Here is a 15,735-nt window from a genome sequence, read left to right as displayed (position 1 = left end):
TGCAGCCATTATGTGCTAATGTCCCTTCTCACATCCTCACCAGCTAGACTGTGAATTCCTTGAAGGGGGTTGTCTTGTATCACCTACCTCTAATGTCATAGTGCCTGGTGCATAGTGAGTGCACAGATGTTCATTTACTAAATGAGTGAGTTCATTCCAATTCTTTAATCCTTCCCATTCAAATCTAGTTCATGCTGTGAACTTGCATTATGAAGAAAAAGATCAATTCAGCCACGGTAAATTCTAAGCAGCCCATGTACAAAATGATTAGGAAGTGAACACTAAGTGAAGCTGAATAAATGGATGTTTGAACACTCAGAATTTAATAAAGCTGTTCAGTAAGTTTTCAGGAATTAATTGTTGCCTCTGGAACTAAAGGGCAACGATTCCTATCATTTGTATCCAAAATTGGGAGTCAGGCAAGATCTAGGCAGTAAAATGTGTATTACTTAAGGATTCGGCTGTGCCTGCTACGTATCAGGGCAGGTGTTCTGGGGTGGAAGGAAGTGCCACTGTCCTTTCTACAGAAGGCATCCAATGACTTTTGGGCAGTAGGACATACTTTCTGGTGTTTTTTTTCAGCAGTCAAGATGCATCATTCAGAGCAGCCTTTGTGCCACCTGCCTAGACAAAAGCAACTGCAATCTGTCGACTGCTTAATGGAAATTTCCCTCGGTGAGAAGCCAATTGACCAACTCTGCCTGGGATTAAAGCAGCCACCCCTCACCATCTGCATAAAGCCCTAAACCAGAGGGTGTGGGATGATCAGTTCACAAGCAGGGAGTGGAGGCAAGGGAGTACAAGTGAAATGTGCAAATCTCGATTCGCTCCTTGTGATTCCTTCTTCTCAAATGCCACAATATGTGGAAGGAGTTCAAAGGAGCAGCGTTGTCACGATGCCGTCAAGCCTGATTAGAAAGCTTGGAATTCACATCCCTGGTTTGCTGCGTGGGCTGCTCACAGCGTGAGTGGGAATGAGAGAAAAGGCTTCATGGGTAGGAGACGGCTGTCTCATGATGACAAAGAGCCGCCTGCCAAGCCCTCGCTCATCCCACTCATCCTGGGAGCAAAGGCAGGCTCTGCAAAGGCCTGGCGTTCAGCTGCTGCAGTTCTGTCAGCACCAGGCCAGGTCCCTGTCACCCCCAGTGCTGCCGCAGTCACTGCTGTTCTGCCCCTCTTTTCTTCTCCCCTCACCCTTCCCTTCTCTTCTTTTACCTTTCTCTCAATCTCTCATGCTTTCTCTGACATTTACGGACATTAACCCTACCTTTATTTAAGACCCTTAAAAAGAGCAAATTATTTGTGCTTCCATGCAACGTGCTGCCCATTCAACTCAATCTGGGTAGAAACTCTGTCTGATCCATATCTGTGTCCCTAAAGCTGACATACTTAGCCCCCGCTGCATGCTTTATGCTTAATAAATGCTTGTTGAATAAATAAATGAATGTATGTATGGACAAATGAATGAATAAACCAACATGTCAGAGTTGTGGTATCACCTGTTTGTGGAGGTGAGTTTCTGCAGTCTCTTTAGCCTTTGCTTGTTTTACTCCAACCTAAGACAGTGAAATATTTGCAAAACCTGAAAGACTACAACAAAAACAATATTTTTTAAAGAATGCAATGGATGATAGTGATTGAAAGGACTGGCTCTGAAGTATGACAGACGATGGTTTGCATCTCACCTCTGCGACTTACAAACTGGGTGGCCTTGGTCAAGTTACATAAACTCTCTTAGCATTTTTTCCCCCATAAATGAAATGGGCATCATAGTATATACCCCATGCAGTCAGCATAAGGAGTAAATGAAATAAGGTATGTGAAAAATAGGACAAGGTGTCAGGCATATCATGAGTATGTACTAAATGGTAATGCTAATGATAACAATAAAAATGATGACATTGATGTCGGTGCTGATGATTAGTAATGCTTGACATTAATATTTTAAAAGACTTGATGAGGTGCTGAGATAACCTGCTTTCTCATACATTTGAGATGAAAAAACTAACCTACAAAAAATAGTCATGTTTAAGACCTAATACTATACCTCAGGAATATTCCATTTATACCACGTACCATAAATGCAGTTTACCAATTGACAAAAGAATTACATTTAAAAGTGCTTCTTTCCTAAGTCTCTGATTACTATGAAGAGTTATAAATATTTGGCAATTAATTAGTGTTCTATTTTTATTATTGTTTTCATTTCTGCAAAATGCAATGCACCGATAGCTTGGAAAGGAAAGTTTGCAACAAGTTGGTCTTGATATCAAACTTTCAAGTAGATAAATCAGAGTTACCTACCCTCAGCACTACTAACATTTGGGACTGGATAATTCTTTGTTGTGGGGGCTGTCCTGGGCATTGTGGGACATTTACTAGCATCCCTGGTGTCTCTCCACTAGATGACAGTAGCAGCCCATACCTCCCCCTAGTTGTGACAACTCAAACTGTCCAAGCTGTCTCCAGACATTGTCTACCTCCCCATCTACTCCCACCCCCCAACTCCCAGCCAACCACTGAGATAGGGTAGTGAGTTCCATTGCATTGGGAGCAGGGTAAGCGCCAGCCATAAGTGTCCTTTAGCCCATGGACATCTGCATGACATTGTACAATGTTCTACAGAATTGGATCCTGAGTCATCTCAGCCTTCTTCCAAGCTGGCTGGAGCAGATGTCCTTCTCTGGTTTCAGATCTACTCCCTGAACGCTGTCTCACCAATTCTATCCTCACACCCACAGGATTTCAGTTTTAACAGAAACCATCCAGGTAGCATCTGTGTGTTTGCTGTGGAGAGACTCTTAAAGCAACTGCCACAAACAACTGGAAGGCTCCTCACATTCACCCCCAAGAGTACTTTACACGCACACAGGCTGTAAACAGGGCCTAGAACAATAACTTTGCCAGGCAGGAAAACAAATTAATAAAACCTTGATGAAACTCAGAACCACTGCAGAACCCATCTTTATCCTAATCAAGTGGGGAGCAGGAAAAAAAAAAGAGTGAAAGCATCACAAATCAAAAGAAATGTGGCTTCCCTAGAGAGTGGAAAAATCTCAGCATAAAAACATTTACTTCGAAGAAAGCAAATAGAGCTGCTGTAATTGGGTCAAAGCAGGGAACACTTCAAAATTGAGGACAAAAAATTTTCCAGCAAACCAGAGAAGACATTTGCAGAACTTGTTGGGGTTTTTTGAGTTTAATTCCATGTAAAACAATAAATATGTCCTCTGTCTTCTGGCAGAGGGAAAATGTTATGAAATCATGATAAGCAAAAGACTATAAGAGATAAATCATCTTAATTCTGAAAGCCGCAAAGCAACATAAAAAATACTCCTATGGGAAAATATAAAGTAGAAAATGTAAAGTAGAAAAGAGATGAAACCGTGCAAGTGCTATGAATGATGCTATGTAAGAAAAAGTAAATGGAAAACCAGTTCCCATTTATTATTTACCCCTAGGTATAATTTTTCAAATACATGTCCTTAATCCTTCACATGTACCCAATGAGGGAGACGCCATTTTCTGCTTATTGTGAAATGAGGAAATAAAGACATAGAGCTCAAAGTTGCAAATGTAGAAGGTAATGAGACCAAGTCTTCATGACCCCAAATCCCATATTGTTAGCAGCTGTGTTGTTTTGCATCTCATATGTAAACCCGGGGGAAAGACTCAAAGGGAAGCTATTTAAGTGAGTATTATACTAAAATGGTGATCTTACAGGAGATTACTTTTAATTTCCCAGCTCCTTTTATGTTATTATAATATTTATACAAGTAGATTTTTTAAAACTTATTGTGTTATACCAAATATGAGCTGATACTATTGACTCGATTGGTTGGTTATTGATTTGAGATCTTTTTTAATAGAGGCATTTACAACTATGAATTTCCCTCTAAGCATTATTTTTGCTGCTTCTTTGTCTTCCCATTTTGGCTGCCTTTCTGTGTCTGTTTCTATGTACTAAGCAAAACTCCTAAGTCTCCCGGTCTTATTAGTGTGGATTTGTGAAGTAGGTGTCCAGTGGCACAATCCCAAGAGGGGTTCAGCTGCAGCCCAAGCCTCTGCCCCTCCGGGGCCACCTGTTAAGATTCAGCAAGCAATCCACAGATGCTGAGCTTATAGTTGCCTCAAAAGGCCACACCAGAAACCGAGGCCAGATGCCTCCAGTGTGAGTCTCAGCAAGGGCACCTGACTCGCTGAGGATGCACCTGGATGTAACTTGGGTGGAGGGAAGCGGAGTTTCAGGGGATCCTCTGGGAGGAGCGACCTCTGTCATCTAGTTTGATGATGTCTCAGCTAAGTGCACTTTTCGTCAAGTGTCTGGGACACTAATTTGCCCTCCTGCCAACACTCTCAAAATTAGCCCTTGATTCAGCAGCAACGACTGTGATACATAAGCTTAACATTTAAGAGTAATGAGCACCTTGTGTTCTCCTCCGTCAGAGATGACATCTCTCTGGATGACTGGTTGTAAATATGTCTTATCTGTACATAAATGTTCTTTGAAAAGTCGAAGAATTCTTGAAACTTAAATGATTTTTACACATTTTTCTCCTCTTTTGAAGAATATGAGCCAAACTTGACATTTTCCCTAATTTTTCAGTTTCCCAGAAGAATAAAATTATTATCAGTGAATTAAAGTCAAACTTCTGTGCCCTTTACTGGTCACAGTCAACAAGTTTACCTTCAGCCCTTGAAAGAAAGGGTAGTCTTGCTTTTAAGTAGTAGTCTCTCTGAGAATATAAGGACTTGGAAAGTCTACAAGAACACATTCCTAGGGGACACCAGATTTACTGTGGTCAGGGCACTAGTAAAATTTGGAGACATGCCTTGTATGTTTAAGATGCGCCCAGCCTTTAAAGAGCTATATCCTGGCATCCTGAAGAAGATATAAACAAGAAAACCAATATGCCACTTTCATAAGCATTGTGACAGCATAAGCAGAAGATGCCAGGTGTGGGGCAGAGTGCTCGAAGGAGAAAGAAAGCATAACTCCCCCAAAAGGATGTTATAATGATTCTTTCCAGATCTACAAAATCCAGATTCAAGGCTGTTTGGCTGATGTGGGGTATGGATAGAGACTAACTTGAGATTGAGTGCTGTGTATGGGTACACAGGAGCTGCAGATCATTCACACTCACTCTCACTTACTGTGCTACAGCAGTGTTTCTCAAAGTATGGCTCTGGGTGCCCTCAAAAGAACTCCTGATGCAAAAATGGAAGTGCTTTCCTCAGTTCTTAAAGGCAAATGAGAATTAATCTCATAGATTTTCACTTTTATACGTGGCCAAAAGCTACTAAGTGAGTTATTAAGAATCACTAAAATTTTGCATTTTTCCGAACCTCTTGTTTAGTATGTAATCATGAAATCTGGCTGCCACACAAAATTTGGCCATGCTGTAATGTCCGACACAGAAAGGAGGAATTCCTACAACTTCAGAATGACAACTTCTTTCTAGTGCTTCATCAGCCCCAGTGCTTTCAATCGCTGCTGTCTTTGTGTTCATTAACATAATTATAGAATTGTTCTTAGGGTTTACCTTAGTTAATCATTTTGCCTGTAATTACTGCATTGCTACTGCTTTGATATTTATTTTGTTCCTCTTCAAACTGAGTTCTTTCACCATTGGAAAAAAAGAGATAGTGTGGGCAGGTTGTGGCACCTTGTTTTGTTCTGCTCTGAAAGTCTAAGTATTGCCCTAGAGGAAGTGTTTGGTCCCACCTGGCTGGTCCAAGAATGATGGCCTGGACATTCTATATGTCCAGAGGCTATCTCTGACCCTATGTTTAAACCATTCTATCCCCACCGCCTCCTTGAAATTACTGGACTCCAAATCATCATGAATTTCTCCTCCCATAAGTCATAACATCAGTTGTATTTACTGCCTACATGTTACTGGGTCATAATCAGCTATGGGATGTCTTAACACCAAGACTTAAGTATCCTGAGAGCAGAGACAAAGTTTGACATCTATATATCTTAACACAGAATGAGGAAAGGGCCCATGGTACAGAAGCTAGTTACAAAGGCTCTTTACTGGGCACTTGTGGTCTGATCTGATGGTTGGGAGGGAGCGGAAATGGACACAGATGGACACAGAATCTATTGGACACCACCCCTTAGCAGTTCTCCAGGTTCCCCAAAACCCTGTCCATGAAGTCTGGCATGGCATCTCCTGCAGCTATAAAGGAACAAGCTGACAATGGCTTCTGATGGTGGACATGAGGAATTGCTGCTCATGCACCAAAAAGCAGGCATGGAATGTCTGAGGGCTCTTGATTTTCAGACATTGCTGCTGGCTCCTCTCTTCATCTGGATCCTCAACATTCTTAAATCACCATCTGGCCACCTTAAATCACAGCCAGAAGAATCCCGAGAGTTATGTGGATGAACACACTCCCTTCCCTGCCCTGTGCCTGTTCCAGCCTGGATTAGGGCCCCATTTGGGATACCCCTGTGTCTCTTGCTCTTGAATGGGTATGTGCTGTCTTCATGTTGCCCTGTTCTGGTTCCTATTTGAGTCCAGGCCCTAAGTCCTTTGCCACAGGCTATGATTTCTCATCCCTAACCAGCTAGTCATAGGCCTTTCTGGTTTTTGTCCTGGACCATTTTCAATTGATTCCTGGAAACAATTCAAGCCATGCCACAAAGTATGGAAATAATCTAAAATCTCACTTAAAAGGAGGCACGAATCTTAGCTGGAAGGAGATGCTGCTCCATCTTATATGCCTAAAGTACTGTAATAATTGTACTTTGGACTGTGAGCCTTGAGTCTTATGGTTTTTACAGTAGATTTATTCACTCAATCTTCAAACAATGAACGATCTATTTGATCAAATCATTAAACAATCCATGGTAAGGATAGATGACAAAGTGGTGGACCAAGAAGAAGGAAACCAATCCAACCAGTGAGGGGCTGGTCCAGGATATGTATTCCTTATGAGTCCATTGAATCAACCAATGTTAAGACATGCTCTCCTTCTGTGACCACAAAACATGACCATGGAAGTCTCAAAACTGACATATTTGCAGGAGAGGAATTGATGAGTCAAAAGCAAGCCAGCATAATACCTCTCCTACAAGAAATAAAGATCGTTCCTTGGCTTAAAACAATGACTATACTCATTCAGAATTCAGATCAATTACCCGGACAATTTAGGTTTTCACATTTCTGTAGAATAAGGACTAATCAGCTTCTCTGAGTGGTTTTGCATTATTAGAATTTGTTGGAGAGAAGAATCATTAAAGGCCTCACTGAGAAAATCAAGTAACAAAAAATTTGTTCTGGTTACTCTGATACCTTTTCGACATTTTATTAGGTTGATATTGTTCCCTGTTACTGTAACCATAGATCCAAGGCTACGAAATTAACCTCACTGCCAGATAAGACTTCAGGGTCATCTCAGAGTGAATTTTAAAACAGCATTCCTTTGACCTTTCAAAACCAAGTTCTTCTAAAACTGGAATTGAGGTTAAATTTAGGTCGATATGGATTTCATAAAAACAAAACTCTTTAAAGTTTGCATTAAAAATTCATGTGTCTAACTGAACAGCTTTGGTTGGGTGATGATAATAAGTATTACAAAAAAATCAATTTTCCTCCTCCAGGCTTTCTCACAAGAAAGTTCTGCAGCTTCGTCCCAAACATATTGAAATATTTCAGCTCAGCTTGGCAACACAAGCAGGACTGAGTATAATGATCAGTCTTCAGCTGGTTGCATTCTGTCATAAATAATAGCAAGTGTGTATAGCCATGATTCAGGCCAGTTCCTGCGGATGATGTCACTTTGTCATCTTCCAGGTTCCTAGGACTCATTCTATGGTCATAAATTCCACTGTGTTTTATTCTTACCCTTTTGTTATTTTATGCAAATATGTTAAAAACACTAGATACTATTCTGTTATTTTAACTCAAAACAGCTCCTCTCTTTCTTTCCACTATAAAGAAATCTTTTTGGTAGAACTAACTCGAGAACGTTCTGGTAAGTAAGCATAAGCATGACACAAGTAACATTGGCATTACTCATGGGGTTGTCTCACAAAACATTCTGTTCTTCGTTATGTCTACAGGAAAAGACAGCAGGGTCCCATTGCTCTGCTTGCCTCCACCATCTACATGATCAGATCTCATTCTAACACCCACTGGGAGCGTGCAATCTTTCTGTAAGGTACAATGGGATGAAGGGGTGAAACAATATAACAAGTAGGTAACAGTACTGACTTTGAAGTCAGACCTCCTTTTTTAGGATGTGTGATAGATGGGGTAAATCAGTCTCTATAAGACATCTCAAGAATGGGGGCAATAATTGGGTATCATGAGGCTTAACAGAAACGATGGATATAATGCTTTTCACACAGTATCTGGCATGTGGTACATGATTATAAATGTTTCTAGTGTTCAGCACATAGCAAATGATTAATAAATATTGGTTGAATAAATGAGTGGATGAACAAACGAATGAATGAATGGACAATCAGCCCGATAAATACCTGTTTTATGTCCCCAGGATAGATTCCTTTCCTCTAAACTTAAACTTCTGCTTAAAAGAATGTAATAGACTGTGCATGGTGGGATCCTATAATGTTAGATAAAGTAGATTGCTCTCATTGCCTCCTCGGACAAAGAGTGATGGCTTGGGCTCTTTCTGCTGCAGAATTCCCGCACCAGTCCACAGGCGTCAGGTCTGCAGATGGAAGTTGAGGCTGAGCCCTCACTAGGGGATCTTTATTGATGGCATCTGATTAAAATGAAAATACGTTCACAGGCCCTGCTTGTAGTGCCTCTTTGGTGGCAGATACAGTTTTGAGCCTACCCGTCCATCGTCCACATCCAGAGAGTTATTACTGGGTTCTCTTGGTCTGCCTTACACAAAGGTTACTGGTTTCCAGGCCTGAACTCCTGGTTCCTGCCTTCTTTACGCTTCCAAACCTCCTCAGCAACTTGCTCCTCTGATCCTCACCTCAGGAATATCTCATCACTTTTTGTGACATCTGGGTGGCGAAACTGAGGCATGGAATGTGGGAGGGCTCCCTGGCCCCCAAGATCAAAAGCTCTTCCAGGCCCCCTCCCAAGCATCTTTCCTCCCCAGCCCTGTCTTTCCCCAACTAAGAAGGTGATCAGAAAGGGGATGGCAGGCAAACATCCTCAATGGCTTTCTGACTGGTTACAGAATAAGACAGGCCCCAAAGCTTGGCTTTACATACCAGAAAACCTCTGTACCGGAAATACTGGTCTAAATTCAAGACCCAGATACTTAAATGCTTCTGAAATTCCAGATTCCTTCTGTGGAAGTCTTCTTTTAACCATTTTATAGTTGCCTTTTTAAGACAGAGGAAATGGTTTTTCACTCACCTTTTTTCTTCCAACTACTGTTCAGCTTTGGGGACGTATTTCAGTTCACTTTTAATATTCTGGATCTCCGATAGGTTGACCGCAGGTCCTGGAAGTTTCTTTGCTCCTGGAATTGGCTTCTTCTCCTCATCCGAGGTAGGAGGAACACCCTAAAGAAAAAGAAAAGAGAAGAGAGATTCAGCTTACTGAAAAAGACATCTGGTCTCTCTGGGTCAGGGACATGAACCAGACAAAAATCAAAGTAAAAGTAATGTCAGAGAGTAATTCTAGCAGAGTGACTTTTTCTTGTGCTGTTGAAACACCCTCATAGTTTCAAGAAGATCTGAAGTTTGTAGAGGAAGGTGGAATAAAGTTGGAAGAAGAAAACAAATAATCTCCACCTGACTTAGAAAACACTAGAGTACTGTTTAGTGTCTGATTACTAATAAAAATTACAACCAGTTAGAAGGATTCGTGTTCCAAAAACCAGAATCTCACAAGATCAAATTTAATTTAATATCATATAATCATAATATGCCTGACCAGCAGAGATTTATAGAACATTAGTGCAAGTCTGGCTCGAACAATGACTTAGTCCAGGAGTTTTCAAATGTTTTTTCAGGGATGCAGTGGCTGCCAGACTTTGTTCCAACGACATCTCTGGGAAGCATAAACAAACCACAACTGACATCAGCAAAACTTCTTTGAATATGTGTGAGATAAGATGGAGCGACAGAGGAGACCCAGCTCTCCCCTCTTGCTTTGAAACGTATTTTAAATTTTCAATCATTTTATGTTTTTATTTTGTTGCAGCTTTAGGGCAGGACCACATCTTATACCTTGTTTGTGGTTCCCCCAATGCCTAGTACAGAAGTGCATATGCATATTTGTTGATCATTGTTTATCTGATTAATCCCAGGAATATATCATAGTCACAAATCTACGCCTATATGTCCATACACCAAAAATATATATTAATGGTGACTGTAAAACAATAAGATTAGTTGCTGTGTGTGGCTCCTAGAACTCCAACTCATTACTACAGAAGAAAGCTGTTTTTGTTAGCTCATTCCTCCAATTTCTAGAGGTCAGGGACATATTCTCTGCGGCCCTGGAAGGAAGGTGTTGGAGGAACATTTGATCACCGTGGCAGCCAGGAGAACACGCCTCTCAGATCAGTTTCCTGCTGGGACAGTAATTGAATGACAGCTCCAGCTGCAGCGCCCTGTAAACCCCGCCCATCACCACTCTGAGGTCATTCTTCCCACGGCTGCCTGTGCCCAATGACTAAGTGCCACAGAATCCTAAGGCGGACCCATTCCTGGGAAACAGGTGACTCCTCTGAGAGGGACTTCAGCTTGAGAATTTTCTTTGGAATAGCGCTGAGGTCTAAGATGCTTCTGCCCGACCCTCTGTCCCACTCTCCTTCATCTGTGTCATAGTGTGAGGACCTTCCCATTTTCCTTACAAGTGTTTGCCCCAATACATATTTTGCATGTCTCATCCCATCATTGAGTCTGCTTCTTGGAGGACGCAAACTAACACAGTCCCAGTATGAGATTGGCAGAGCTCCACCTGTTTAGCTAACACCTGAGCGAACCAACACAGTTCCGGGAAAAGGAATAAGACCGTACCTTTGCCTCAGGTTCCAGCCTTATGCCCACCCTCATTGCCAGCGTAACTAGGCAGCCCTGTAACTTGGGTATTAAAGCTGATGCTGTGCCCTCATCTGGCTCCTACATCTAGTTCTAAAATTGTCTAGACCCTAAAGGGAAAGGGAAGAAAATGTTCAAGCTTCTCAAACTCTAACCAATTACTTGGAAGACCTGTCCGTTATAGAAATGTTTTTAAATTGCTTATTTGAGGGGATGAGTAGAAATATAAAATATGGAGGTGCTGTTCTTCTACTGAAGGCTAATAGTTTTTCCTAGCATCATATTCTTTGACTCTGGCACAGTGCTGATGAAATAGCTAATGTGTCAGCCACATAAAATGATAAAGTAATTCAATGCAGACTGTGCCTGCTGTAAATATCTGGAAAATATCATTTCCCCAGGTCAATGTACAGAGCCACAAGATCGGCTTCCTTTCATGCACACACATTCATCATTTATAAATGCAGGTTTAGAAGCAATAATTAAACTGCTAAACTTCCACTTGGAGAACCAGGTATTCCAAAATGTTCTTAGCTAGGCTTTTGGAAATTTTAAACACGGCTATAAAGTGTTTTTTTGTTGTTGTTGTTGTTGTTGTTGTTTTTTAATATCTATAGCACTGAAATGAAAAATGTTTCTTCACTTATAAATGTCCCCATGGTTGGTAGGTGGGTAGATCTTAATAAAGAAGCATGAAGGAGAAAAATGTTTCCAATTTCTTCTGTTAAGTTCCCAGGTAAGTCACATTCACTATCTTTGTAATATCAAAATGTGCTATGTTGACACATTTAACACATAAAGCCAATGTGTGTAGTTATGTGTCTATATGCAAAGATGTATTATGTGAATACACACAGATATAGGATGATATTTATTATTAGATACTTTCAAGATATTAAAACCTCAATGCACTGTGTTTTTTTAATCAAGGTAAGACTTTTAGCACCTGATTTGGTAAGTTCACATGTAGTGGAAAATTATAAGTAGATGTATTTAATAAGTAGATAATATGATATTGACTCAGGAAAGAGGTTTGTGATGGTATATTCTTAACTGAATCTTTTCTCATCTTTTAAAAATAATGACAATCGGATTCCATTTCTTCTATAAATTTGTTATTATAAGAATTATAATAAATTAAGACATGAGCAAGCAGGGTTCCAGATGGCTTTTTGACTAAAAAGTACATTTTTTCTTTTTTTTCACCTTATAACAATGTTTTATGTATGTATGTATGTATGTATGTATGTATGTATGTATGTATTAATTAATTTATTTTTTATGGTAACATCGGTTAACGAAATCCGATATTTCAGCTGCACACTTTAACAATAAGGCATATATACGTTTACACTGTGTGTTCACCTCCCATAGTTAGATTTCTTTCTGTCACCACGTTTGACCCCCTTTACCCTGTCTAGCTCTCCCCTCCCCTTAACCTCTGGTAACCACTTGTCTATTGTCCATGTCCCTGAGTCTCTGTGTGTCCTGTTCATTTGTCGCTTTTAGGTTTATATCCCCCATATAAGTGATATCATGTGATTTTCAAAGTTTTCTGTCTGGCTTATTTACATTTTCTCTTTTGTAAGTAGATATTTGAATTGAGAAAGGATGTGGAAGACATCCTTTGGTTTTGATAAAAAGAGCTGGAGAGAAGGCTTATCAGCCCCAGACCATTCCCAGGCTCAGGGATAGATGTTATCAAGGGAAGTGTTCCCTTTGTGGGTGATGGAGTATTTGTAAAAGTTGGCTCAATAGTGAACCATTTTCCAGCTATCTGGCCTTCATCTCCCTCTTCACTACCAGATACCCTATTGAGTTTTCTCCACACTCTCCTATGTGGGTCAGTGCAGTCTGACATGCTCACTTGTGCTCAAACACCGAAGACGTAATAATAACACCAAACACATACATTATTAGCTATTCTAAGTTACACATACTAATTTAATCCTCACATCAACCTATAAATCTGGTACTATTATTACCCCTATTTTACAGTTGATGAAACTGAGGCAGAACTGCTGCACAGCTAGACTGTGCTGGGAACGGAATTAAATTGTGTGTTTGCATCTTGTAAAGGGATCAGATGGAGAAGGCAATAATTAACAAAATCCCAGCATGCCATTTTGTGGCTTAATGATGGAATTTCAGTCAAAAGAGAGTGTTGGGAGGCAGAGTAGGGGCTTGCCAGTACCCTTCAAATCACTTCAAGCAAGCAGCTGTTTTGCCTTATACAAAAGACCAGCCGTGCTTATTAGGATTTGGCTGTAAGGCCTCTGTGCTGGGCATACGCCAAACTCTGGCTGAGCAGAGTGCACTCCAGCTCTGTGAGCAGAGCAAAGGGCTCACAGAGACCATGGGTGGGCTGGAGACCCAGCCAGTGTTCATAGGCCTTGTCAGCTGGCCAAAGGCTCATCCTTACTTCCTGTTGGGTGGGGTACATCCTCTTCCTCACATCTGAGACAGTGTCAGGATTGAGATGGGGGAGCTACTGGCTGTGGTAGAGGTGGCCTGTTCATTCATGGATGGTATGTTATGATTTCCACTTAATCCCGTGATGATTATAATGCAAGAGTAGGTAACAAATCTAAACTCTAAAAAGATAAGCAATTCCAAGTTTGCAAACTGGAGAATAATAAAGAGTGTGTCTGTATGTTTTTGGAATTCAGAGTTCATTTTCCCATTCAAACTATGTTCCAAAGGTGGTTGGGGCCACAAGTGAGCCCACAAAATCCCACTTAACCCACCTTGTAGCCAAGCCAAGCTGCCTAACTGCTCCCTTTAACATGTTGTTTCAACTTACCCTAAGGTCCAGCCCAGGACTTGAGTCATTAGATCCCACCCCTCCCTAGGACCCCATAAGTCCCAAGGGATCATTTTTGTTCTTCCAATAAGGAAATGCAACCCCTAGCCCCACCATCCTGATCCATGAGCTCCAGAAGAAAGGTGTAGCTCAGTTCAAGAAATACTTCTAGGGTCTCTGTGGATACCTCACTCCCTTCCATCTTACAAAGAATATTGGTTGGCCATTTGTATATGTGGCTGGTCATAAAGTAGTTCAAACCAAGTTGGATCAGTTCTTGATTATTTTAGAATGCGCTGCAACCATCACATTAGGGACAGGCAGGAGTACAAGCAAAGAGCTTTCCCAAACCCCTAACTGAGAAATGTGTGGAGGAGATGGCCGTCCGTACCTCAGAGCAAAGCTTAGATGCAAGCCTACAAAACAACTGTTACATCAGTCAATTTAGTAAGAGAAGAGAGTCAAGCTACTTTCTGACATTGCCATGGTAGTGACAGTCAGAGCTTAAGAGGAAACACGGGGGTGGGGGGAATCCGATTACAGATAAATGGAGATTTGGGAAGAATTCCACTGCCCTCGCTTCTACCTCCTCATGCCTTTTTCTTACAACATGCAGAATGATAGGCCCGGGAGTCCTTCATGAAAATTGGATAATTAGATTGACCGAACAATCATTTATTGAATACCTGCTAGGCTATGCCATGTCCGTTATATCACCAACTCTTTTCTCGCAGTGAACTTCTAAGGAATGGAAGAGATCGTATTTTGCAGACAGACTCAGAAATACTTGACCAAAGTCCTAGAGGAAGAGCTCATGATCATAAATTAACTGGCTAGCCAAGTTAGCAGCATCAGAACTGGAGATTATGCACCATAAGAAAAGGTAAGGCTGGGTCTTTTCAACTTGTATGTTCAAATTTTGTACTTATCAAAGGTGACTCAGTGGCTGAAATTCCAGAACTTGGTGATATCACTCAAATATTCCATCTCCTTTCAAAAATTATCTATTGATAGGAGGCTGGCACCACTAACATAAGACCATGTCAGGAATTATTTATGGGGAAAAAAGGTTAGATGAAGGACAACTAAAGTTTTATTAGGAAATCTTGAAATGATGATAGGTGCTCTTTGGGGGCAAATATCTGAAATGTCACCAGCAAAAGTTAAAAAAAGCTTTTTTGCCTTTTTTAAAAGATGAAATACAGTTCGCTGTGCCCTGTGGCTTTATTTAATTCCATTTGCCTTGTCTTGTGCTAACGACATGCTCCAAAATCTTAATTATTTTCTTCAGAATCAGACCTTCCAGGTTTCATCAGAAAAGTCACAATTGGGAAAGAAATACAAACATTCAGGGAGGGAACTTTATTTATTGTACTCATTATTAATTTTATCTTTTATTTTAGAAGACCAAGTATTTGAATTTGGAGGAGAGGTAAAGAATTTGAGGGAGGAAAAAATACAAAAATTGATAGACTCCCTTGCAAAGTCCTCTTTTCAAAGGAAATACCCAGAGATTGGGCCTTTTAGTTTGAATCCATAAGTAATTTAATGTGCTTATTGCCTGTGCTCCCACTGGGGTTCATCACTCATCAGAAGCTGTACTAAATACAACCTGCTAAGTTCAATAAAAGCTCCAGAGTGAAAGCAAGCTAGTGACTGTTATGGAGCAAGAGCATTTGAGCAGCTATGCTCCCCTACCATACGCACACACACACGCACACACACATGCACACATGCACAGGCACACACAATCAACAAACTACATGTTAAACTCATCGCCTTCAAGTAACTGTGCCAGACACTTAAATTTGGCTGAGGGGAAGTGAGGGACAGTGTGTTTCATGGCTGATTGAACAAGACAGCCAAAGGAGTGTGTATACTATGTGATGACTCTTTGACCCACGTCCATTAGTGCCCTCCCTTGTCTTGGAGAGCCGGCCCT

General features: G+C 40.9%; 1 protein-coding gene across 1 annotated transcript in view; it reads right to left on the bottom strand.

Moving 5' to 3' along the window:
• Positions 1–15,735, bottom strand: part of SMPX (small muscle protein X-linked) — a 49,280-nt gene that overhangs the window by 17,371 nt on the left and 16,174 nt on the right. Inside the window, exon 4 of the mRNA XM_006911615.2 lies at positions 9,357–9,505. Coding sequence (XP_006911677.1) covers positions 9,371–9,505 — 135 coding nt within the window. The 3' untranslated portion in view covers positions 9,357–9,370. The remainder of the gene's footprint in view (positions 1–9,356; positions 9,506–15,735) is intronic.

The sequence above is a fragment of the Pteropus alecto genome, unplaced genomic scaffold (genome assembly GCF_000325575.1).
Source record: "Pteropus alecto unplaced genomic scaffold, ASM32557v1 scaffold23, whole genome shotgun sequence".
Classification (NCBI taxonomy): domain Eukaryota; kingdom Metazoa; phylum Chordata; class Mammalia; order Chiroptera; family Pteropodidae; genus Pteropus; species Pteropus alecto.
Note: the sequence above shows the minus strand (reverse complement) of the source record. Positions and strands in the feature narration are given on the sequence as shown.